Source organism: Rosa chinensis, chromosome 2 (assembly GCF_002994745.2).
Source record: "Rosa chinensis cultivar Old Blush chromosome 2, RchiOBHm-V2, whole genome shotgun sequence".
NCBI lineage: Eukaryota > Viridiplantae > Streptophyta > Magnoliopsida > Rosales > Rosaceae > Rosa > Rosa chinensis.
This window is the reverse complement of record NC_037089.1, coordinates 3,910,871-3,934,415: the sequence shown is the minus strand read 5'-3', so window position 1 is coordinate 3,934,415 and position 23,545 is coordinate 3,910,871. Positions and strand designations below refer to the sequence as shown.

The 23,545-nt window shown below is 40.3% G+C and overlaps 2 protein-coding genes across 4 annotated transcripts; both read left to right on the top strand.

The window, feature by feature from the left end:
* Nucleotides 1–3,730: 3,730 nt before the first annotated feature.
* LOC112187182 (dnaJ homolog subfamily C GRV2) lies at nucleotides 3,731–18,043 on the top strand. Of its 3 annotated transcripts, XM_024325864.2 has the most exons (22): nucleotides 3,731–4,557; nucleotides 5,400–5,630; nucleotides 5,717–5,804; nucleotides 5,887–6,095; nucleotides 6,432–6,533; nucleotides 6,613–6,675; nucleotides 6,784–9,021; nucleotides 9,508–9,870; nucleotides 10,275–10,415; nucleotides 10,520–10,912; nucleotides 11,005–11,499; nucleotides 11,886–12,109; nucleotides 12,197–12,541; nucleotides 13,213–13,507; nucleotides 13,658–14,116; nucleotides 14,207–14,552; nucleotides 14,636–14,979; nucleotides 15,058–15,516; nucleotides 15,761–15,885; nucleotides 16,512–16,635; nucleotides 17,024–17,092; nucleotides 17,509–18,043. In XM_024325864.2, the coding sequence occupies exons 1-22, from the start codon at nucleotides 4,120–4,122 to the stop codon at nucleotides 17,713–17,715; spliced, it is 7,758 nt and encodes a 2,585-aa protein (XP_024181632.1). In that variant the 5' UTR covers nucleotides 3,731–4,119; the 3' UTR covers nucleotides 17,716–18,043. The 3 variants fall into 3 exon arrangements, with proteins under 3 accessions (XP_024181632.1, XP_024181633.1, XP_024181634.1); XM_024325865.1 differs by lacking the exons at nucleotides 3,731–4,557; nucleotides 5,400–5,630; nucleotides 5,717–5,804 and having other exon boundaries at nucleotides 5,954–6,095; nucleotides 6,422–6,533; XM_024325866.2 differs by lacking the exons at nucleotides 3,731–4,557; nucleotides 5,400–5,630; nucleotides 5,717–5,804 and having other exon boundaries at nucleotides 6,024–6,095; nucleotides 6,460–6,533.
* Nucleotides 18,044–19,196: 1,153 nt separating this feature from the next.
* LOC112183507 (DNA topoisomerase 6 subunit A) lies at nucleotides 19,197–20,294 on the top strand. Its single transcript, XM_024321891.1, has one exon. It carries the CDS (start codon nucleotides 19,197–19,199, stop codon nucleotides 20,292–20,294), a length of 1,098 nt encoding a protein of 365 aa, XP_024177659.1.
* Nucleotides 20,295–23,545: the final 3,251 nt, after the last annotated feature.

The window sequence follows — 23,545 nt, the reverse complement described above, 5'->3', positions numbered from 1 at the left end:
ACATCTGATACGTCATTACAGAACATCAAATAATTCTAGTTGTTACAAGGTCCTCCTCTGATTCCTCGAACCAAGATTTAATTTAAGAAATGCAACAAACTTATCACAGCACAAAGCAACCAAGCGGTCCAGGTTCTGGAAAACTGGATGGGTTGGTATGGTACTCGAAGATGCGAAGAGACATGAATTGGAGGGTGAAACAATTCTTCTTGTCCTTGTCCACCTTGGTGATATCAAGGTCAAATTGAAATGGTATGGCAATTCCCCACGTCTTATGAGTCCCAGGCTCATGTTCAGCTTTGTATTCACTTGGGACGCCCAACCGGGTGATAACAAAGCATGCTTTCGGACCTCCTATGTGCACAATACTAAATGCTGATAAGTAACCAAATTCATAAGGCCACGAAGGGATCTTCCAATCACCAATTTGTGTGATAGATTCTTGATTTTCATCCAAGGCCAGAATATAAACTCCTAGACGCCAATCATTGGTGTAGGCAAACAGTAACTTCTTCTTGAGCATAAGAGATCTGATAGTTTAATGCACCGCACAGCATAAGCCGCTCGTTCTCCCTCTTGGTATTCAATGGTGCACAGGTAGAGTGACTTATTACCCTCCACCTCATTCAATTTCAGTTTCTTCTTCTTCTTCACCTTCTCTGTCCCTCGGCTTTTCTTCTTCTTCTTCTTCATATCATGCTCATGAAACTTCTGCCCATGATGTACACTGCTAGGCCGAAGCCGATGATGGTGCGTCTCCTCTTCGCCATTGCTGGTGGCGGAGGCTAGGTTATGAGTCTTTCTAGGGGCCATAGATAATTGGGAATGAAGATGAGAGATGCCTCCGACTCCCCGGGCCTGCTTTTTAATATATACACACGACACCGACACCGACTCCGACTCCGACTCCGACTCCGACTCCGACTCTTCTAATAACAATGGGAGTGGACTAAATCCTACTCTTGTTCGGAATTGGGCTCAATTAGAAGTCCTACTATTGTTCGGAAACATATGCGAAGACATCAGCGGGCCCAATATTCCGTGGACTAGTCCTTCTCTTGTTCAGCTGATCAAATCCAGGTTCAACCTCAATTTTAAGCTTTTATCTCTTGTTGATAATCAAGAAAACAAACTTCTTTTTAATTTTTTTTCACAATCATATTGTCTTTCTCTTTTATTGCTTTTAATATCATACTCATAAGGATCTGGGAGTATTTTGGTTCTTAAAAAAAGTCAAATTTCCTCTTCTCAAGATTTACACAGGTTTGAGATATCATTTCATTTATTTGGTTATCTTACCCATAAAAGCAAGTTCACCCGTTGGGTCAATAGGTCAGGGTTACTGTGTCAATAGGTCATTACATTGTTCACTGCCACTGGACATCTGTTTCCACCGGTTGTGTCTGGGTCACTGATTCAGTTACTGTTCATTGAATATTCTGTTAATTTATTTAGTATAAATGAATTTTATGACATAAATAAATAATAGTGATGAACATTTTAGAATAGGTTTTGTCCATTTACCCCATTTCTAGGGATTTTTTTCCCACTTACCCCATTAAGTTTTTTTAATTCTCTCTTACCCAATACACTCTAAGGGAGTCTTCCTTAATGCTCCATTAAGATTTTTTTTTTTTTTTTTTATTTTTTTTTAATACCATTTTACCCCTCACCCCTTTGTTACTTAGAGAGAGAGATAGAGAAAATGGAAGAGAGAGAAACCATAGGAGACTTCGCCGGAGCCCGTCACCGGCTGCCGGAATCCGATCACCGGCCGCCAGAATTCTGTCACATGCCGCTGGAATCAGGCCAACTTTCGCAGGATTCCGGTCACCGGCTGCCGCCCACCGGAATTTGCTGAAAATCTCACCGGAAAGTTTTTTTGCCCCCAATAGACATCTATTGCCCCCTAATAGAGGGGCAATAGACGTCTATTGGCCATGTATTGCCCCCCAGTAGACGTCTATTGGGGATTGCCCCCCAATAGACGTCTATCAGCCATGTATTGCCCCTCAATAGACCTGACGTCTATTGTCCCCCAATACACCTGTATTGCCCCCCAATAGACGTCTATTGCCCCCCAATACAACTTTCGGTCGCCGGAATGAGAACTAATTTTTCTAAATTAAACAAATAAAACTTCCATTAAAGAAAAAAAATGAAGAGATTACATCAATTCAAAACGTCTATTGCCCTCCAATAGACATTTACTGTCCCCCAATAGACATTTTACGAGCCTCTATTGCCCCAATAGAACTTTTTTTTTCTTTTCATTTTGGGCTTTTGACCCATTTTACCGCAAAAAAAGTGCTATGGCTCCATCTTCCATAGTATTCCCAGAAAGCCAGCCACATATCCATCTTCCTTGCTTTTCAACTTATTATAAACAACAATATCAATACAACGAGAAAAACACCAAGTTGTTGTTATTTGTATAAGCAACAATTGCTTGATAGACCTACATCGAGACATAGATTCACATATGTAGACAATATCCAACAAAATTTCTAAAACAAGTTTCGTAAATAACTAAAGGAGGATAATTCATGCAATTATGCAGTTCTAATGCAGAACCATCTGCAATTTTCTAAATACGAAGCAAAATTTCATTCTTAACTGCATCAATAGTACGCAACGGAAGCAATTTTAGTGTGCAATCACAAACAAACTTCTCTGACCACAAAACACGGAGCAATATTGCTTCATTTGCCAATAATCGCAATGAATCCCAATTTTGGTCGAGCTCGAGCGCCAAATCTCGCCGGAGATGAGCCAAACTTGCTGCTAAGCTAGCTAGTTGGACTATCAGAAATAGCAAACGATGTTCGAAGCATTAAATTTGAAATCAAATCAGAACCCTACAACCCCAAAATCAGAGTCGCCGGAGACCAAAACGGAACGGGCCGTTACCTGAGACTGCTGGAACAGATCCATGACGAAATTGACCTGGTTCTCGCGGTCCAACGACAAGTCATCGGTGTAGGAAATGGAATTGGGCTCCGAAACGACGTTGTTGCGGTTCTGCTCGGCGTGGATTGTGGAATGGTATTGGGAAAAGATGTCGTCTTCGCCGTCAAAGTCTTCGTCGTCTTCTTCCTGGAAAGTGACGAATTGGGCCGGCGGGAAATCAGGATTGGAGGAGATGTAGAGGTTGAAGTCGTTGGAGGACCAGTAGGGGAGGGATTCGAAGGCTTGTTTATATGGTTGTCCTCGTCGGCGAGGGTGAGAGAGAGAGAGTGTGTTGCTCGTGCCGGAGAGAGAGGAGAGATAGAGGAGCATGGCATCGATGTCTTTTTTCAATTAGACTGAGGGTAAAAATGTCATTTTACTTCAAATAGAGTAAGTGGGAATAAAAATCTCTTGCTGGGATAAGTGGGATAACTTTGGCTCATTTTGAGGTTTTTGGTCAAGGACCCATTTAGTATACCTCTATATCAAATCTAGTCTACCACTGTAATGACCTAATTTACTTTTAAATCGAACTTTTTAATTTTTTTATTTATATAAACAAAGAAACTAATCTACTCAATATATGAAATATATGAACCTGTGCGGATAAATGTTAAGAAATGATAAAACAGATTTGAAGAATTTTAACTTACCATGGTTGAATCACCTGCCACGTCATCGAAGAGTAGTCACCGTCTCTCTCCCGTGTGACGGTAACTCTTATAACGCAACCGGATGTTCTCGTCTTTGACAGCAGGGTAAACCCGAAACAGCGAAGCACAGCACTACCTTTCTCCTCCCAGCTGTCCCTTCTCTCTTTCTTTCCCAATTCAATTCTCCAAAGTCCCTTTCAATCCAAATTCTCCGATCCCAAATCAAACCCCAAAATCCAGATGATCCAACCACCTCCCACTTAGGGCAGCTCGATCAAGATCAAACCTCTTGCAGAGTGGCACCGCCCGTAAATATCCGTCAGAGCTGGGGGCGAATCACTCTCGTTCTCGGGCTCCGGCCGCGGCTCCTTCTCCCCTTCCTCCCTGGCTCTTCTTCCTCCGCCGCAACAATGCGCCTCGCCCTCACACCCTCCACTTCCTCCCGCACGTAGATTCCGTCTCCCGCCACCACGTCTCCGATCACCGCCCTCCTCCTCCGCCGCCGACTCAGCCACGCATGGACCAACCTAACACCTCCACTTCTTCTTCCTCTCCCTCTTCTTCCCGCTCTGCCCCTGTCGAAGAGCCGGAGTACCTCGCGCGCTACTTGGTCGTCAAGCACTCGTGGCGCGGCCGCTACAAGCGGATTCTCTGCCTCTCGAGCGCCTCCATCGTCACCTTGGACCCGTCCACCCTCGCCGTCACGAACTCGTACGTCGTCGCGTCGGATTTCGACACTGCCGCCCCGATCATCGGCCGCGACGAGAGCTCCAGTGAGTTCAATTTAAGTGTTCGGACTGACGGCAGGGGGAAGTTCAAGTCGGTGAAGTTCTCGTCCAGGTATAGGGCGAGCATACTGACCGAGCTGCATAGGATTAGGGGCAATCGGCTTGGGGTAGTAGCGGAATTTCCAGTGCTTCATCTCCGGCGACGGACTGGCGAGTGGGTTCCTTTTGTAAGTTTGACTACTCTTTTGCAAGTTTTGCTTTGTGCAATGTGTTACTTTACTGTTCAATAGGCAACTGCTAAAGTCAGTAGGAGTACAAGATCAAGTGACTAAGAATTTGATAGAAAACTTGATAGAAAACACACAAGATTGCCAAGTTATGGATTGGAGCTAGAAAGGAAATAGAGACGTGTGTTTCTTTACCTAATAAGCTTTAGTATAGGAATTATGGAGTTGAGAGAATAGATGGGGAGTGGGGTTGCTGGTAGTGGTAGTTATTGCATGGATAAAAGAAAAAGTGGAATTGAAGAATGTTTGCCAGATTCTAAAGGGACACACATGTGTTTTGAAGTATAAAACGTCGAACATTATGCATCTATATTTTGTACCTGAATATTTCTCGGCAGAATAAAAACCATTGATAGGAAACAGTTATGAGAAATTTTATTTGAATTGTTTTGAGGTAGACGAATGTAACTCATCTTTACAAGGGTGGGCACCTGCATTTTGTCTATGGTGTTTACATGCTAAACATTTAACTGGAGTATTGCTTTTGATAGTGTAGAGATATTCTAATTTTCTTTTTCGTCCGGATTGTTGTTGATTGGGTACAATGTTTTGCACTTCTTTTTATTTAGCACTTAATGGGAACATTTACCTACTTTGAACAAATTAAAGCCTGGTGAAACAAGATGATAAAACTAAGTTACTAATAGTCATTCTTGAGCTTATACATTATTGAATTTATCAACCTGCTATCAGTGCTAATAATCTTTTTTTGACTGGTATATGTTTATTTCACGCTTTGCAACTGTCAAACTGATTTTCTTCAACAATTGATTTCTGTGCAGAAACTAAAAGTTACTTATGTTGGGGTTGAACTTATTGATTTAAAATGCGGAGACCTCCGCTGGTGCTTGGATTTTAGAGATTTTCATTCCCCTGCCATTATTTCCCTTTCCGATGCTTATGGGAAGAAAGGCATTGAAGGAGGTTTTATTCTTTGTCCTTCATATGGAAGAAAATCGAAAGCTTTTCAAGCTGCTTCTGGAACGACAAATTCTGCTATCATTGCTAATTTGGTACGGCTGACTTTGTAACGTTCAATTTCTGACTTTGTTACACGCTTTTATGGATCGGCACTTATGTTATTATACATTTTATGCAGACTAAAACAGCAAAATCTATGGTCGGGGTGTCACTAAATGTGGAAACTTCTCAGTCTCTCACTATAGCAGAGTATATAAAGCGACGAGGTAGCACATTATAGACACTTCCTTTTGCTCTTGTAAAGTGGTCTATCTAGCTGTTCATTTATTAATGTTATGGACAATGCAGCAAAAGAAGCAGTTGGAGCAGATGAAACTCCATGTGGAGGTTGGTCTGTGACAAGATTGCGCTCTGCTGCTCGTGGAACTCTAAATGTTCCAGGATTGAATTTGAGCGTTGGCCCAAAAGGTGGACTTGGGGAGCATGGTGATGCTGTATCTCGTCAATTGATTCTTACAAAAGTTTCACTTGTTGAAAGACGCCCAGAGAACTATGAAGTAAGCTGATGAACTTACTAAAATATATATCATTGGCTTATATCAAAACCTCCATAATTCCAAACATGTCCAACTTTATGCATGTACCATAGATTGGAGCATTGGGCAGGAATCTTGGAATTGGGTCATATTTTGTGAATGTTGTTCGTCTAATCAACTTAGTTCTATATGCATGTTTAGACGTGTAATGACTATGCATGCAGAACAATCGGTCAATAAAAAAGAGTAAAGCTTAAATCTTCCTTAAAGTCCCTTGTGGTTTTACTTCTGCATAAATCTGAGTCCTATTTTGTGGAATTTTATCAAATGTTGAGAATAGTCACTAGATGTGTGCAGGCTGTCATCGTTCGACCTTTATCTGCAGTAAATGCCCTTGTTCGATTTACTGAGGAGCCTCAGATGTTTGCAATTGAGTTCAATGATGGATGCCCCATCCATGTGAGCAATTGTTACCCTTACCTTTAACTTGTGGTTCCTTTCGGGGTCATGCTTCTGATGTTTGTGATGTATCTTGTAGGTATATGCAAGCACCTCTCGTGATAGCTTACTTGCGGCAGTTCGTGATCTGTTGCAAACAGAAGTAAGTAGATGTGTTCTCTTGTGGGTATTGAAAGATTTACCCAGGACTTTTTGCCATAATCTTTCCACTTCATGTTGTTTGGCTGACCTCTGGCTATAATTTCTGCAGGGTCAATGTGCTATGGCTGTGTTACCAAGACTGACGATGCCTGGCCATCGCATTGATCCACCTTGCGGTAGAGTTAATTTACAATTTGGACTACAACGGCCTATTGCAGATATGGAGAGTGCATCCATGCATTTGAAGCACTTAGCAGCAGCCGCCAAAGATGCAGTTTCTGAAGGTGGTTCCATTCCGGGATCAAGAGCTAAGCTCTGGCGCAGAATAAGAGAGTTCAATGCATGCATACCATATACTGGAGTCCCTCCTAACATAGAATTACCTGAGGTGACTTTGATGGCTTTAATAACAATGCTTCCAGCTACGCCAAATCTTCCTCCAGAGTCCCCTCCCTTGCCACCCCCTTCACCTAAAGCAGCTGCAACAGTCATGGGCTTTATTGCATGTTTACGTAGATTGTTGGCTTCAAGAACTGCAGCTTCACATGTCATGTCTTTTCCTGCTGCTGTTGGAAGAATAATGGGCTTACTCAGAAATGGTTCAGAGGGTGTAGCCGCTGAAGCTGCAGGCCTTATTGCAGTTCTTATTGGTGGTGGTCCTGGGGATACAAATATATTGACAGATTCTAAAGGTGAGCATTATGCCACAATCATGCACACAAAATCAGTGTTGTTTGCGCAACAAGGTTATGTCATTATACTTGCCAATAGACTGAAGCCTATGTCTGTATCACCCCTATTATCAATGGCCGTTGTTGAGGTTCTTGAGGCAATGATTTGTGATCCACATGGTGAGACAACACAGTACCCAGTGTTTGTTGAACTATTACGCCAAGTAGCTGGTTTGAAACGTCGTTTGTTTGCATTGTTTGGACATCCTGCTGAAAGTGTTCGGGAAACAGTGGCTGTGATTATGCGTACAATTGCTGAAGAAGATGCAATTGCAGCAGAGTCCATGCGCGATGCTGCATTGCGTGATGGTGCTTTGTTGAGGCATTTATTGCATGCGTTCTTCCTTCCGGCTGGTGAGCGACGTGAGGTTAGTCGACAGCTTGTTGCTCTTTGGGCAGATTCGTATCAACCCGCTCTGGATTTATTGTCTAGAGTTCTACCTCCTGGACTTGTTGCTTATTTGCACACAAAATCTGATGGAGTTCTATCAGAAGAGTCTAATCAAGAAGTTTCCTTGACCAGTAGAAGACAGAGACGCTTACTTCAGCAGAGGAGAGGCCGTACCGGAAGAGGAGCAACATCCCAGGAGCATTCCTTGCCTTCTGTAAACAATTATGATGTGAATGACCCCATGACACAGACAAGTGGTGATGTCTCGAAAGTGTCAAATAACTATCAAAGATCTGCAATGGATCCAAATTCTGGACAGGCTCCGACCATTCAATCTTCTGGTGCTCAAACTGGTGAAAACTTGACTGGTGAAGTATCCTCTACTGGGGCTCCGCAAAGCAATAATACATCTATTGTGGCTTCAGCTGATGCTCCATCAACAGGTGTTCATGCTTCATTGGCAGCAAATACTGCAATCTCAACAGATTCTGACTCCAATGTTGCTGGTTTCCATAATACGGGTCTCCCTGCCCCTGCTCAGGTTGTTGTGGAAAACACTCCTGTGGGATCCGGTAGGCTTCTGTGTAATTGGCCTCAATTCTGGCGAGCATTTAGCCTTGATCATAATCGTGCAGATTTGATCTGGAATGAGCGTACCAGGCAAGAGTTAAGGGAGGCCTTGCAGGCTGAGGTTCATAACTTAGATGTTGAGAAGGAGCGTACAGAAGATATTGTTCCAAGAGGTTCTGCAGTAGAGATGGCTGGGCAAGATAGTGTGCCACAGATATCTTGGAACTACTCTGAGTTCTCTGTCGGATATCCTAGTTTGTCTAGAGAAGTTTGTGTGGGTCAGTATTATCTCCGCTTGCTGCTTGAGAGTGGCAGTGGTGGCAGGGCACAAGAATTTCCACTGCGTGATCCTGTTGCCTTCTTTAGAGCACTCTATCATCGTTTCTTATGTGATGCAGACATAGGGCTTACAGTAGATGGTGCTGTTCCGGATGAAATGGGTGCATCTGATGATTGGTGCGACATGGGAAGACTAGATGGTTTTGGAGGTGGAGGGGGATTTTCAGTTAGGGAGCTTTGTGCAAGAGCAATGACAATTGTATATGAACAGCATTACAAAACAGTAGGTCCCTTTGAGGGTACTGCTCACATTACAGTTCTGTTGGACAGGACAGATGATAGGGCTTTGAGGCACCGCCTTCTGTTGCTTTTGAAGGTACACATTCTTTTATTATCTTGACATGAGTCCCCTTGATGGTACTTTTTATTCTTTGTGGGAGCTGCTAGGTGAAGCACATCTATGTGTTAAGACTTTTACGGTCCTTCTAATCATCATTTGCATCTTTGCATTTTGTAATTAAGAATAACATCAAACAACACATGGGTTCTACCTTATTTTTGGTTTACACATGTATTATAATTTTATATGCTCAGCATTTTACTCTTTTTAGTGCATCCGTGTGACTAACTGCCTTGGTGTTCACTGGAAAGCCTCTACATTCACAACTTTTTTTTTAGTATCATACAATAAGTTCTGCCACCATTTAGTCTTGTATTGTATGTTCAGCATTAAGCTGACTGATAGATCCTTAATATAAGGTAATAGTTAAGTGTTTCATTAAATGAACCAGATAATCAGATAAATATTAAGCTGACAATGGCCTTTCAATTGTAACTCATGTACATTTTACCATTTGTGAAGGCCTTAATGAAGGTGTTATCAAATGTGGAGGCTTGCGTCTTGGTTGGAGGATGTGTGCTAGGTGTTGACATGCTGACAGCTGTTCATGAAGCTTCTGAAAGGACGGCTATTCCTTTGCAATCCAACTTGATTGCTGCTACTGCCTTCATGGAACCGCTCAAGGAATGGATGTTTTTTGACAAGGAAGGAGCACAAGTTGGACCTGTTGAAAAGGATGCAATAAGAAGATTCTGGTCCAAGAAGGCAATTGATTGGACAACAAAGTGCTGGGCTTCTGGGATGCTAGACTGGAAGAGGTTACGTGATATTCGTGAACTTCGTTGGGCGCTAGCTGTTCGGGTTCCTGTTCTCACGCCAGCTCAGGTCTAGTTATAATATATATAGAACTTAAACCTCATCTATTTTGTAATTGATTTTTCATTTGCTGTTGTTTCTAGCTGTGGTTTTTCTCCACAGATCTTGGTTTTGAATAATTGGACTTTGTGAAAGTTTTGGATAAATTGATCAGTTTTATATAAACATTGTATAGATATGTTAATGCTCAAGTTCTTGACTCGTAGTTCAGTTGGAAGATTTTCATTGATTCTATTAGCCCGTTTATATCTAAATTTTTAGTTCAGTTTGATTGAAAGCATGAGAAGATAAATATGTTATCGGCATATGCTTTCTCATTTTGGGTGAATTATTATTATTATTTTTTTGGAAGAACTCTTTTATTCTTGTCTTTCCTGTTTCGATTCTTTTTCTTGACTTGCTTTTGTATTCAGGTTGGGGAGGCGGCATTGTCCATATTGCATAGCATGGTATCTGCACATTCTGATTTAGATGATGCTGGAGAAATAGTTACCCCAACTCCTAGAGTAAAAAGGATATTGTCAAGTCCGCGTTGTCTTCCGCATATTGCTCAGGTAATTCTAGCTCATTTTCTTTTCAATTTGCTTATGTTGCCGATGTGAAGAAAAATGCTCGATAGAATATTGATATCACTATTTTATTGTCCAAATTTATATAGGCCATGCTTTCTGGAGAACCAAGTATTGTAGAGAGTGCTGCTGCATTACTGAAGGCTGTTGTTACCAGAAATCCGAAGGCCATGATTCGTCTATACAGCACAGGCGCATTTTATTTTTCCCTGGCATATCCTGGATCAAATCTCCTTTCAATTGCCCAACTCTTTTCAGTGACTCATGTTCACCAAGCATTTCATGGTGGCGAAGATGCTGCAGTTTCCTCTTCCTTACCTCTGGCGAAACGCAGTGTATTGGGTGGGCTTCTTCCTGAATCTTTGCTGTATGTATTAGAGCGTAGTGGTCCAGGTGCATTTGCAGCTGCAATGGTATCTGATTCTGATACTCCAGAGATTATATGGACTCACAAGATGCGAGCAGATAATCTGATACGTCAGGTATTTGGATACTTCCAAATCTTATGTGTTTTGTTTGCTTACTATACCTAAAGAGGATATTAATGAACTCAAACTCTTTTCCTTTCCACCAGGTTTTGCAACATCTTGGTGACTTTCCCCAGAAATTGTCACAGCACTGCCATTGTCTATATGAGTATGCTCCTATGCCGCCAGTGACATACCCAGAGCTAAGAGATGAAATGTGGTGTCACCGTTATTACCTCCGCAACTTATGTGATGAGATTAGATTTCCAAATTGGCCAATTGTTGAACATGTTGAGTTTCTACAGTCATTACTGGTAATGTGGCGTGAGGAACTTACAAGAAGACCGATGGATCTTTCTGAGGAAGAAGCTTGCAAAATATTAGAGATTTCCTTGGAAGATGTGTCAAGTGATGATGCCAATATGAAACATTCTGTTGAGATGGTTGAGGATACGTCTAGCATATCCAAGCAGATTGAGAATATTGATGAAGAAAAGCTCAAGCGACAATATAGGAAACTTGCCATGAGATACCATCCAGACAAAAATCCTGAAGGAAGGGATAAGTTTCTTGCTGTACAGAAAGCTTATGAGCGCCTGCAGGTAAAAATGTGCCTACAAAACTGCTTATTTGGTATTCGTTTATATGAGCATGCTTACATTTGTGGTTATAATCAGAAGTCTATAATTTCATCTTGCTGAGAATCTCTTGAAAGACCGTCTTACCTGTATAGGGGGTTTCTTGCTGCTCGCCCCTATCTGTATATATGTTTATGTTTGCCATGGGGACATACCTTGGTGCAGATACAATTACATGTGCACACTTGTTTTTGGTCTTTATTGTGACGTAATCATAGGAATCTTTATGTATATACTGTCCTGTGTCGACAGCAAGTAACAATCTTCACTATGTCAAGATATTTGAAAACTCAATTTTTAGTTTCTTTTTTCTGTTTTGAGTTTGCTAAGAATGCTGATAATGTTTGTAGGCCACTATGCAAGGCTTGCAAGGCCCTCAGGCTTGGCGGTTGTTGCTTTTATTGAAAGGGCAATGCATCTTGTACAGAAGATATGGAGATATATTGGAACCGTTTAAATATGCTGGGTATCCGATGTTGCTCAGTGCAGTAACTGTGGACAAGGATGATAACAATTTTCTTTCCTTAGAGAGAGCACCTCTCCTTGTTGCAGCATCAGAGCTTATTTGGCTTACGTAAGTACCCCTTATTCCAGATTTCTATTATTCGAATTGAATTTTGATAAATAGAGGTGATATAAGTTCTTTTCTTAAAATATTTAGGTGTGCATCTTCTTCTTTGAATGGTGAAGAGCTTGTGAGGGATGGTGGCATACAACTTCTTGGAAATCTTCTTTCCCGTTGCATGTGTGTAGTTCAGCCAACTACTCCTGCAAGTGAACCATCTGCCATAATTGTTACAAATGTTATGCACACCTTCTGTGTTTTGAGTCAATTTGAGAGTGCCTGGGCAGAGATACTTGAATATTCTGGACTAGTTGATGATATTGTGCACTGCACTGAGCTGGAGCTTGTACCTACTGCTGTAGATGCTGCCCTCCAGACTATTGCCCATGTTTCTGTGTCTACTCAATTGCAAGATGCCTTGCTTAAGGCTGGTGTCTTATGGTAAGCCAGCTTATAAACTTGATCAGGTTCATTGCTTAGATAAATCTATTAGTGGTCTGGCATTTCCACAATAAATTTTATCTACATTCTTCTCCATTATATGTGTAAAATTTTCGGACCAAACAAAAAAGCGTAAATATATAACTGGAAAGAAGACTTTAATCATAATGTAGATAAAAATTCGAACTATTCTAGCAATAACCTGCTGCAATATAACTAGTGCTGGATATGTGCTTCTGCATTAGCTGACATGCCTGTTTCAAGTGGGTGTAGAAAGGACCGTCTCTTGGCTAGAGGATTGTTTGAAAAATCATTTCCAACCAGTTAACTGTTGCTCAACAAGTGGGTTTAGGTTCCTGATAGAGGTGGAAGAAAAGTAACTGTAATATTTCTTTATGAGATCCCTGCTTCCAACATCAGGTTTTCGACGAGAATCATTTAACCATGTTCTTTAGAACAAATTTTTCCCTCTGACACACTAGTTTTAATTATGGACCTTCCTAAAATTCAGAGCCCTCAACATGATTAAGGACTTCTAAGGTTTATACAGGAAGAGTAGAAATGCTTGTTATTTCTTGGTGCTTGTTTGTTAGTGGTACTTGAACCTGATTGTGATAGTCTGTTACTTTATCAATGATTAGTTGTCAACTTCTATAAATGGATTGTGCTAGGTACCTTTTGCCCGTGCTGCTTCAGTATGACTCTACTGCAGAGGAATCTGATACAACAGAATCACATGGTGTTGGTGCTAGCGTACAGATTGCCAAAAATATGCATGCTATACGTGCATCACAGGCGCTATCAAGACTTAGTGGTTTGTGTAGTAATGAGAGTTCAACACCTTATAATCAGACTGCAGCTGATGCCCTCAGAGCTTTGTTGACTCCAAAACTTGCCAGTATGTTAAAAGATCAAGCTCCTAAAGACCTACTGTCAAAATTAAACAATAACTTGGAGTCTCCAGAGGTAATATTTTGTTTCTTGATGTTGCACCTTTTTTGTGTGGAATAAGCGGTCATATGGTCACATAGTATGCTATGTTACTATGTAGTTCATTTGGTTTTGCTTCAGTGTTATATTTCCTTAAGGTTGATTTTAAAATCTATTTGGTTCTAGATTATCTGGAACTCTTCCACCCGAGCAGAACTACTGAAGTTTGTGGATCAGCAACGTGCAAGTCAGGGTCCAGACGGCTCATATGACCTGAAAGATTCGCATATGTTTGTGTACAAGGCACTGTCAAAAGAACTTTATGTTGGCAATGTTTACTTGAGGGTGTATAACAATCAGCCCGATTTTGATATTAGTGAACCAGAGGTTTTCTGTGTCGCTTTAATTGATTTTATATCATATCTAGTACACAATCAATGTTCTCAAGATTCAGAAGTTCACGATGAGCCAAAGCAGGATGGCTCATCCCTTGAAACATCTGAGCATCCTAATGATATGGCTATTAGATCAGTGGATGAACTTACTGCTCCAGTTGAAGATTTGACAGTATCCAACGGCAAAGTGGCAGACAAAGAAGAATCTAAAGTGGTCAAAAACCTTAAGTTTGCATTGAATTCACTCAAGGTATCTTACTCACTTCTGTATGCTGATTCACAAACAGACTATTCAACCCATGTATCTGACCATTTTTTTGATGATCTTTTTTTCTTGTAGAACATACTGACAAGCAGTCCAAATTTGGCGTCAATTTTTTCTACTAAAGACAAGCTTTTGCCTCTTTTTGAATGCTTCTCCGTGCCTGTTGCACCAGAAAGTAACATACCTCAACTTTGCCTGAGTGTGTTGTCACTCTTGACAACGTATGCTCCCTGCTTGGAGGCTATGGTTGCAGATGGATCTAGCCTTCTCCTTTTATTGCAAATGCTTCACTCAGCCCCAAGTTGTCGTGAGGGGGTTCTTCATGTTCTATATGCTCTGGCAAGCACACCAGAGCTTGCTTGGGCAGCTGCCAAGCATGGAGGAGTGGTCTACATTCTTGAGCTTCTCTTGCCTTTGCAGGGTAAATAGATTTACTTATCTTTCTTGTTGCTTAAACTTTGTTTTGGAATATTGAGAGTTGATGGTATAAATCATTATTTGCAGAAGAAATTTCCTTGCAGCAAAGAGCAGCTGCAGCCTCTTTGTTGGGGAAGCTTGTTGGGCAGCCAATGCATGGGCCAAGAGTTGCTATAACGCTAGCAAGGTTTCTTCCTGATGGCTTGGTATCAGTTATTAGGGATGGACCTGGTGAAGCTGTTGTAGTTGCCCTTGAACAGACTACTGAGACTCCAGAACTTGTATGGACTCCAGCGATGGCTACTTCTCTGTCTGCACAAATCGCGACGATGGCAGCAGATCTATACCAAGAACAAATGAAAGGCCGTGTTGTTGACTGGGACGTACCTGAGCAGGCATCTGGGCAGCAAGAAATGAGAGATGAGCCGCAGGTAGCACATGATTATGCAATATGTACATTTTAAGTATATCTTTTTGTTTTAAAAACTCACAGTTTCAATCTCATGCAGGTTGGTGGAATATATATTAGGTTATTCTTAAAAGATCCTAAATTCCCTCTCAGAAATCCAAAGAGGTTCTTGGAAGGACTGCTAGATCAGTATTTGACATCCATTGCCGCCACACATTATGAAACACAAGCTGTGGACCCTGAACTTCCTTTGCTCCTGTCTGCTGCTTTGGTTTCATTATTGCGAGTACATCCTGCCCTTGCAGATCATGTTGGATACCTTGGATATGTGCCCAAACTAGTGGCTGCTGTGGCTTATGAAGGAAGACGAGAAACAATGGCATCGGGGGAGGTGAACAATGGAAACTATGTGGACAGAGCAGAGGAGTCTGATGATACACAGCCTGCCCAAACTCCCCAAGAACGTGTGCGCCTCAGTTGTCTGCGTGTTCTACATCAATTGGCAGCTAGCACCACATGTGCTGAAGCTATGGCAGCAACTAGTGTAGGAACACCTCAGGTGCGTAGCTTATTTTGTTCCCATGGACATACTATTTATTATTTTACTCGGGTATCCAATAATTTCATGCACTGATTTAAAGGTTATTTAAAGTATGAAGTTTGCATACACAATTCAGAATTGTATCAATTGGATACTTATCTTTGGCTTTTTCTTAATGGATTCGAAGTTTTTACTAGAGTTAGCGTGTCATTGGTGTCCTTGATGGTGCTGTTGACTCATTTTTCAATTCTCTGTTACACAGGTTGTTCCTCTTCTAATGAAAGCTATAGGATGGCAAGGTGGAAGCATACTAGCTCTGGAGACCCTAAAGCGTGTTGTTGTTGCTGGAAACCGAGCTAGGGATGCACTTGTTGCACAAGGACTTAAGTAAGTGGAAATAGTACTTATTGATCATATTATTCTAGATGCATTGGATACTTTATCTTTCCATGATATGGTTGCATATTCTGCACCCTACAAACCTGATGACTTTCCGATGCCAACCTACGCTAACAATGCACAAGCATACACAGACTCGATGACAATGATGTGTTTTGTAGGCCAAGCTCAAATTGGGAAGAATTTATTTAACTGATTAAGGCACACATATGCCTGTCAATTCTTGTATTAATATGAGTTGCATGTTCTGCACCTTACAAACCTGATGACTTTCCAATGCCAACTTGGGCTAACCATGCACAAGCACACACAGACTCGATGACAGTGATGTGTTTTGTAGGCTAGGCTGAAATTTGGAAGAATTTATTTAACTGATTAAGGCACACATATGCCTGTCAATTCTTGTATTAATAAGAGTTGCATGTTCTGCACCTTACAAACCTGATGACTTTCCAATGGTAACTTAGGCTAACCATGCACAAGCACACACACACTCGATGACAATGATGTGTTTTGTAGGCTAGGCTCAAATTTGGAAGAGTTGATCAACTGGTTTTGAGGCAAATGCATGCCTGTCAATTCTTGTATTAATATGAGTTTCGGTAATAATGTAGGGTTGGTCTTGTTGAAGTACTTCTTGGCCTTCTTGATTGGAGAGCTGGGGGAAGGAATGGACTTTGCTCTCAGATGAAGTGGAATGAATCTGAAGCATCTATTGGCAGAGTGCTAGCAATTGAGGTTAGAACATTTGCATAAAAAGATGCAGTTAATTGTCTTATTTGTCATTGCCTTCATACAAATATTTTGTTGTCATTAAGAGATACTATATTTCAGTTCACTTCACTTAGATATTACAAAGATCTCGGCATTTGAGTCCCATTCAGTGATAATTTGCTCAAAATTGGAGGACACTTTGTGCTAGATAATTGTTGTCTTCAATATGATAAGCAAGAAAAAAATATGTTGTAAATGTTTTGACTGGTAGTATTCATAATGAAATCACAGATGAGAACTCTTTTGTCGGAGAGTTTTTCAGGGTTGAATTAGCATGTTTAAATTCTTCCTCGAGTTGCCCGTCTTTCTTTTTAACTGAGCATATTTAAATGTTGTTTATCTTTTGATCCAGGTTTTGCATGCATTCGCGACGGAGGGGGCCCACTGTACTAAAGTGCGGGACTTATTGAATTCCTCAGATGTAAGTCCATATGCATATCTACATTCAATGCACTTTGTTGCTGCTTGCTATTAGACAACGCAATTACCTAGCCGATGGGTTATGTGTGGTTTTGTTACTAAAATTGGATTGACTTGGATTTAAAGCTGCTCAATCCGATAATTATCAGTTTGGTATCAACTTAAATTGACGAACTCATCTGAAATGTTGTCACTTTAGGCTATAATACTGGTTCCTTAAAAAGTTAGAATTGGAAATCAAAATTCTAAAGATTTCTCCTGTTGTGAATCATTGCTAACCCGTTTCATGTATTTGGGGCATACTATAAGATGATTTGCTACCTTGTGTTTTTCTTGTGTTAAAACTGGATCAAAATCCTCGATTGTTTTAGTGAGAATGAAACACTTACGGTTATAAAAAAAATGCTCATTCTTCAGGTTTGGAGTGCTTATAAAGATCAGAAACATGATCTTTTCCTTCCTTCAAGTGCTCAATCTGCTGCCGCTGGAATTGCTGGGCTAATAGAAAATTCATCATCAAGGCTCACTTATGCCATTACAGCTCCTCCACCACAACCCTCTACATCGAGACCTCCAGCGTCAACTACATTTGAATCAAATGGAAGATATGATCAGCTATCATAGTGTTTTGAAGATATACGCAAAAGACTCGTACATCTCTGTATAGCACACTGTACAGTTTTATCACTTTAATCCTGTATACTCAAACTCGCTGAGTGTAGACAACTGGTAGCTTTAGCAATTTTCTCAAAGATTGGTGAGGGACAAAGAGTTTACCTTTTTCCCTGTAAAGAGGGTTCCCCACTTGTATATCGGGTCGAGTTAGTTTCTGATTTGCCCCCTAGTAACTTTGTGTAATTTAATGTCAATTTTAATCTGTTTTCGGAAGAAATTGTTTGTTTTTCTCACTTTTCTTTTGATTACTACATTCTCTCGAGATGTTTGGACTTCAGCTGAGGTTGTAATTTGCATTTGTGTTGAGCCTATGTCATGGCAACTCAATTGATAAATTCCTACACAATCTCTCCAGAATTCAAGCACTGCAAATACTATAAGCATACAAATTCTATAGTAGAAGGAACTTCCAAGGTGTTGCTTAGCATGCTAAGAGCCTTTACTTCCTCATCAACTACTTTAGTCCCCCTACCCATACCAGGGTTCCAAATCCAACGCCGAACAGGATCAATTATAATTTTCTCCAGTGCAACAGCATTCTGAACCAGGTGCACACCATGTGCAGCCGCGATAACCAAACTATTTCTACTACCTTGATGCCATGATGGGCAGGTTTGGAAGCTTTGCCTACTGTTATTTCGTCGTATGTCCGGAAATCCAACTGCACAAAGGCAAACAAGAACCAGAGGGCTATTAGCATGCATTCTTTATCAATTCCACAGAAAAATTGAAGTTTTTCATTCCAGCAAAATTTGTAGTGTCATGAATAGAAGACAATCAAAGTAACCCAAAACGAGGTAATGCACCAAGTATATACGTATGATTTTACCCAAAAAAAGTATATATGTATGCAGACCTTCAATACAAGTCTCTCAATTTAAGGACAAGCCTACATGACATGAGTTAAAGGATACAACTGTCATGACACTTTCTCCCCCCTGACCACTAAAATTAGATTGAGATTTAACTTTATTCAGCGTCGTGGGATGTGGGGATTGCATCTTCTTCTTCTTCTTCTAGTATTATTGAAAAATTATTGAAAAGAATAGAAGTTCTTGCATTTACAATAGGATTTAGAGTCATAAAGGGTAATTATAACCCTTTACCTTCAAGGATATTGAGGAAGCTCTTATATTTTTCCAAATTTTGTGATCTTTGAATCCTGATATATTTAAGTAAACCAACTAGCAATTGGAAAGAACCAACTTATTGTAGGAATAGACTATCCCGGATGGTAACCAATTAGACTATATAAGGAGCTTTCCCGCACCTCAATTCTCAACTTCTCTCGGCAATCAAAACTAACAATCTTCTAGGGTTTAACTCACAAGCTTCAACATATTATGGCTTCTTGTTTTGATGAACGCAAACCAATCTGGGCAATACCAAAAAGAGAAGAGGTCCGCCTATTAATGAACCTACACAGCGCAATGTACACCAGACTGATGGCTTATGAGAACGCTCTAATAGAAGATCCCAATCGTTACGAGGTCAAAGACCTCTCTATAGAGGAAGTACAGGAGAAACTTGAAGCTCTCAAGAAAAAATTAGATGATGGGAGCTTTAGTTGCATTTCACGAGACAAGTCCAACGTGACCTATGGTGAGTGTAGCGATGGCGTCAAACGTCTTACAGTGAAGGATATAAATAAACGCTCTAAACCAGGAGATGAAAAAAGAAAAAATATCCGTTTGATGGTTGATCTTATTCTCAAGTTCTTCCAAGCAAACAAGCGAGAAACACATCGTGGGGTGTTTTACGTAGGGAATAATACCAGTTCATTGTTCCGACAAAAAGATGAGTACGAAATTCTTGATGACATCTGTTCTACTATAAGGTGCAGCAGTTCAAGTCTCTACGTAGATGCTAGTGTAAGAGGCGTTGTTGCAGGTCTGCTTTCTTTCGAGCTGGGAGGGCATGAAACCTTTTGTACGAGCCGGGACGATGGGGTACCCATCCCGCTGAATTCAGATATTAAAATGAAGAATCGTGGAGCCAAGTTCATATTGGTGGTGGAAAATAAATCCGCTTTCAATACATTGATGCAAGATAAGTTTTACAATGATTATCCATGTATAATCATCACCGGAATGGGAATGCCGGAGGTGGCGACCAGAAGATTTTTAAAGCTATTGTCGGACAATTTTGGGCTTCCAGTGTACGGCCTTTTCGACTGTGATCCAGAAGGCATCAAAATGTTTACAATTTATACTGTTGGATCATATGAGGATGCCTTCGATAGTGTAAACTTAACTTGGCCGTATATGACGTGGTTGGGTGTTTGGCCGAGTGACCTATGTGCGCTTGATATACCCTGCAAGGATTTGAGTCCGAGTGAGATTGCATTGGTAGATTATCTTTTGAGAGAAGATTTTGTGAAAGAGAATCCGAGGTTGGTTGAGGAGCTGGAACATATGAAAATAACGGAGAAAAAAGCGAATCTTGAAGCTTTGAAGGAATTTGGGCCCACTTGTTTGTCCAAGTACTATTTGCCATATAAGTTGAATTATCTTTTGACCGCGCCGTGAGAAGTGCACCAATTAACAAGCTATGTTATGTGGAATTTATATTTCATTTTTTGTTTTTTTAATTTTTTTATTTGAGAGGATGTAGAATTTGATAATTTGTAATAATAGTATTAGAAAATATGTCTTATTAAAACTTTGTGGGAGTTTTCCAGGCTTTGCAGCCATTTTGCTAAACTTGAATTTTCGTGTGTTTTTAATTTTGTCTAAAATGACAAGTTATATATGTCAACTTTCTAAGAATTGTCTTGGTCACTCTCCCTTATTGTAACTTATCATGCCATATTAGCGTCTAAACTTTCAATATATTTCATCTTTTGGTTTATGGTCAAATAAAAAAATGTATCTGTACACATATCGGTAATTGCTAGCGAAAATCCTTGGGTTGCAGACTCAATCCACTTATCAATGGAGCTCCTACAGCTGCTATTTAGAAAAAAGAAGGAATTGAATCGTTCAATGTTTTGGCTATGTTGTAACAACAAACGATCCACCCAATTGGCGTAGTTATGGCTTCTCTGATCTTTTAGTTATTTTGCTTCTGCTTTGAAGCAGCGAAAATTGCCAACTGTAAAATCAACATTTTAAAGTTAAGATTAATTCATAGTATACTTCCACACATTTTCCCATCACCTAGAAAGGATACTAGTAGCTGCTGCTTCCTTTAGCGACAAAAGAGACACAATACTAATTAACAAGAAATGAACTGATTCGGTCCACAAGTTGTACTTCCCCTCACTTTTCCATCTTTTTCCAACTTGTATTCATCCTTAAAGTAAAAGAAACTAAAAAAAAAAAACGTTAAAACATAAAAAGAAGAACTAATTAGAGGGTGTTGCTCGGTAATCGATCTTCTCCATCAATTTATTTCATGATATTAATCAATTATTTTCAAACTCATATGTTTGTGTTTGAAATTTGATTTAAAATTTTTGTAAAAACAAATAAGTTGAAGTTTATGTAGCATAAGCAACATATAAGAGAAAAGAAACTTCAAGTATGCAGATTTCGATCAGCTGAGATTGCAGTAAAGTGAAAGGGAAAAGAAACATGCATGGCACTGATAAGAACATCAATAATAACCATATTGAATGTACATTTGAAATTTGGAAAATACATTTGAATGTTCTTGGGATTTACCATATTTATATTGTAATCAAGAAGATGATATCGATGATAAACTTAATAATAACCGTTTTTATAATAAAATTAAATAGATACTCGTTGTATTGTAATGCAATTCAAACCCTCAACCTTGAGTCTATTATATATGGGGGAAGTTTATTCAGGAGAAAACCATGCAAATTGGTCACTTCTATCCATATATTAGTCTCTAGCTAGCTCCATCACTTTCCTCGATCTCTTCCTAATTTTTACACACAGAATGACTCAAAACACCTGCTAGGGAAACCCAGTCGTCGTCTCTGGGTCTTCGTCTGGGGCTAGGGCAACTATAGTTCATGTGATAGAGCTCCCTAAATCCACAGATATGATAAAGGTGAAAGTGATGCAAAATATGGTCACCTCTGCTGATGATATATATGAGATGGAAATAGAAGTCCACCCCATGCAGACACTGAAAAAGATTAGGGAGAAGTTGGCGACGGCAGAAAACTTGAGAGGCTGGCCTCTCCCGACAAATGGATATTCATTTCGGCGTCAACCTCTTCCCGGCAACCATGATGATAACGGTGAAGACTTGCTCAAGGGTGGGGGGAGAACCTTCCCAAAACTCGGAATAAGAAATGGTGATACTATCCTGGTGGTACCATCCAGTTTCCAAGTGAACATAACTGGGATGGGCATGGATGCAATTCCGGTGAACATCCAGCCATCGGACAACGTAATGACTTTGAAAGAGGAGTTGCAAAGACGCCAAACTCAAAATCTCCCAACTTATTTTAAGTTTTCCTTCGACATGTGTTGATGAACGATGACATGCCGTTTCAGTTGTATGGCTTATGCCGGGGGGGGCTCGCGTCAGAGTCACTCCTCAATCTGCCCCTGAAACTTCTGATCCTGATCGACCTGGAAACACTGAGGAACAACACTATGCCAATAAACTCATCAGACGACAGAGCTCAGACGACAGAATGTTTGTTTTCTGTTGTCTGATTTTTTTTAACGACAGAATGGAAAAAAACTGTTGTCTGAATATAGTGATATACCATGGTAGGTCAGTTTTGGGAACAAGGTTCGTTTTCAGACAACAGTTTTCTGTTGTGCAATTAATGGAGATTCATTTGATTTTGATTGTGTCCTAGCTGATTTTTTTTTGGCACAACATGAAGTGGAATTAAAACCACACTAGATGAAATATCCTTCTCGACAAACTCCCAGAGCAAACTTTCTCTTCTTCACGTACAGTGCGCTCTCTCAAACCAAAACCACTGAACTGAAAATCCAGCGCCTTGAACCCAAATATCTTGCCAAATCCAAACTCGATCTCCTCTGAAAACTAAAAAACCTTGAAGAACCTCCCCCTCCATCCTCCATCTCTGTTTGACAAACACAGAAAATCTCATTTTGCATCTGAAAGTTTTTTTCAAACCATACAACCAATCCATCCAAACCTCATATCATGATGCTCGTTTCATGGGTCTGGGTCTGGGTCTGGGTCTGTATTCATTCACTATGCTGGTAAGCCATTCGATTCACTGTTAAGCGATTTAGGATTTTTGTTGGATTGTGGATTTAGGGTTTTAATTTGAAATTTCCTTTGAAATTTGATTTGTTTTCGATGGTTTATGGTCGAATTGGGGATACGGGGTTATCAAATATAAGAAATTGGTGTTTTCTGTCGCTGAGCTCAACAACCAATTTCAGAAGAAGCTGGTGTTTCAGATCCTGATTCAGAGAGTCAGGTATTCATTAAACGAATTTTGGCTGCTCCCTATGAGAAAGAGGTTGAATTCGAGCTTGTTCCGATAGACGTGAGAGCTTGTGAACATAAGAGGGAGTCATGTGGGTATCAATGGTGTTTGGTATCATCTGCATCTCATACGGGTATGAGAAATTTTGATTCTTTAACTGTAATTCTAATCTTGTATTTGAGTTCTTTGATTGCAACCAAATTTATATGTTAGGTAGAGTTGTTATTAACTTTTCAATGTGTGTAAGCTTGAATGATGAATTCACTGTCCAGTTCATGGTGTTAATTGAACCACAAGAGCCCTATATGTTTGAACTTCAAGAGGAATAGAGGATGACATGTGGTTGTTTTTCCCTTAGCACTGTTTTTCTGGGATTTGTGT

Excerpts from the sequence above, each read along its gene's own strand:
- LOC112187182 (XM_024325864.2), top strand. The coding sequence starts at position 4,120 with ATGGACCAACCTAACACCTCCACTTCTTCTTCCTCTCCCTCTTCTTCC. Across the intron at positions 10,416-10,519 it reads GTCTTCCGCATATTGCTCAG|GCCATGCTTTCTGGAGAACC; the intron begins GTAATTCTAGCT and ends AAATTTATATAG. Across the intron at positions 10,913-11,004 it reads CAGATAATCTGATACGTCAG|GTTTTGCAACATCTTGGTGA; the intron begins GTATTTGGATAC and ends CCTTTCCACCAG.
- LOC112183507 (XM_024321891.1), top strand. The coding sequence starts at position 19,197 with ATGTACACCAGACTGATGGCTTATGAGAACGCTCTAATAGAAGATCCC.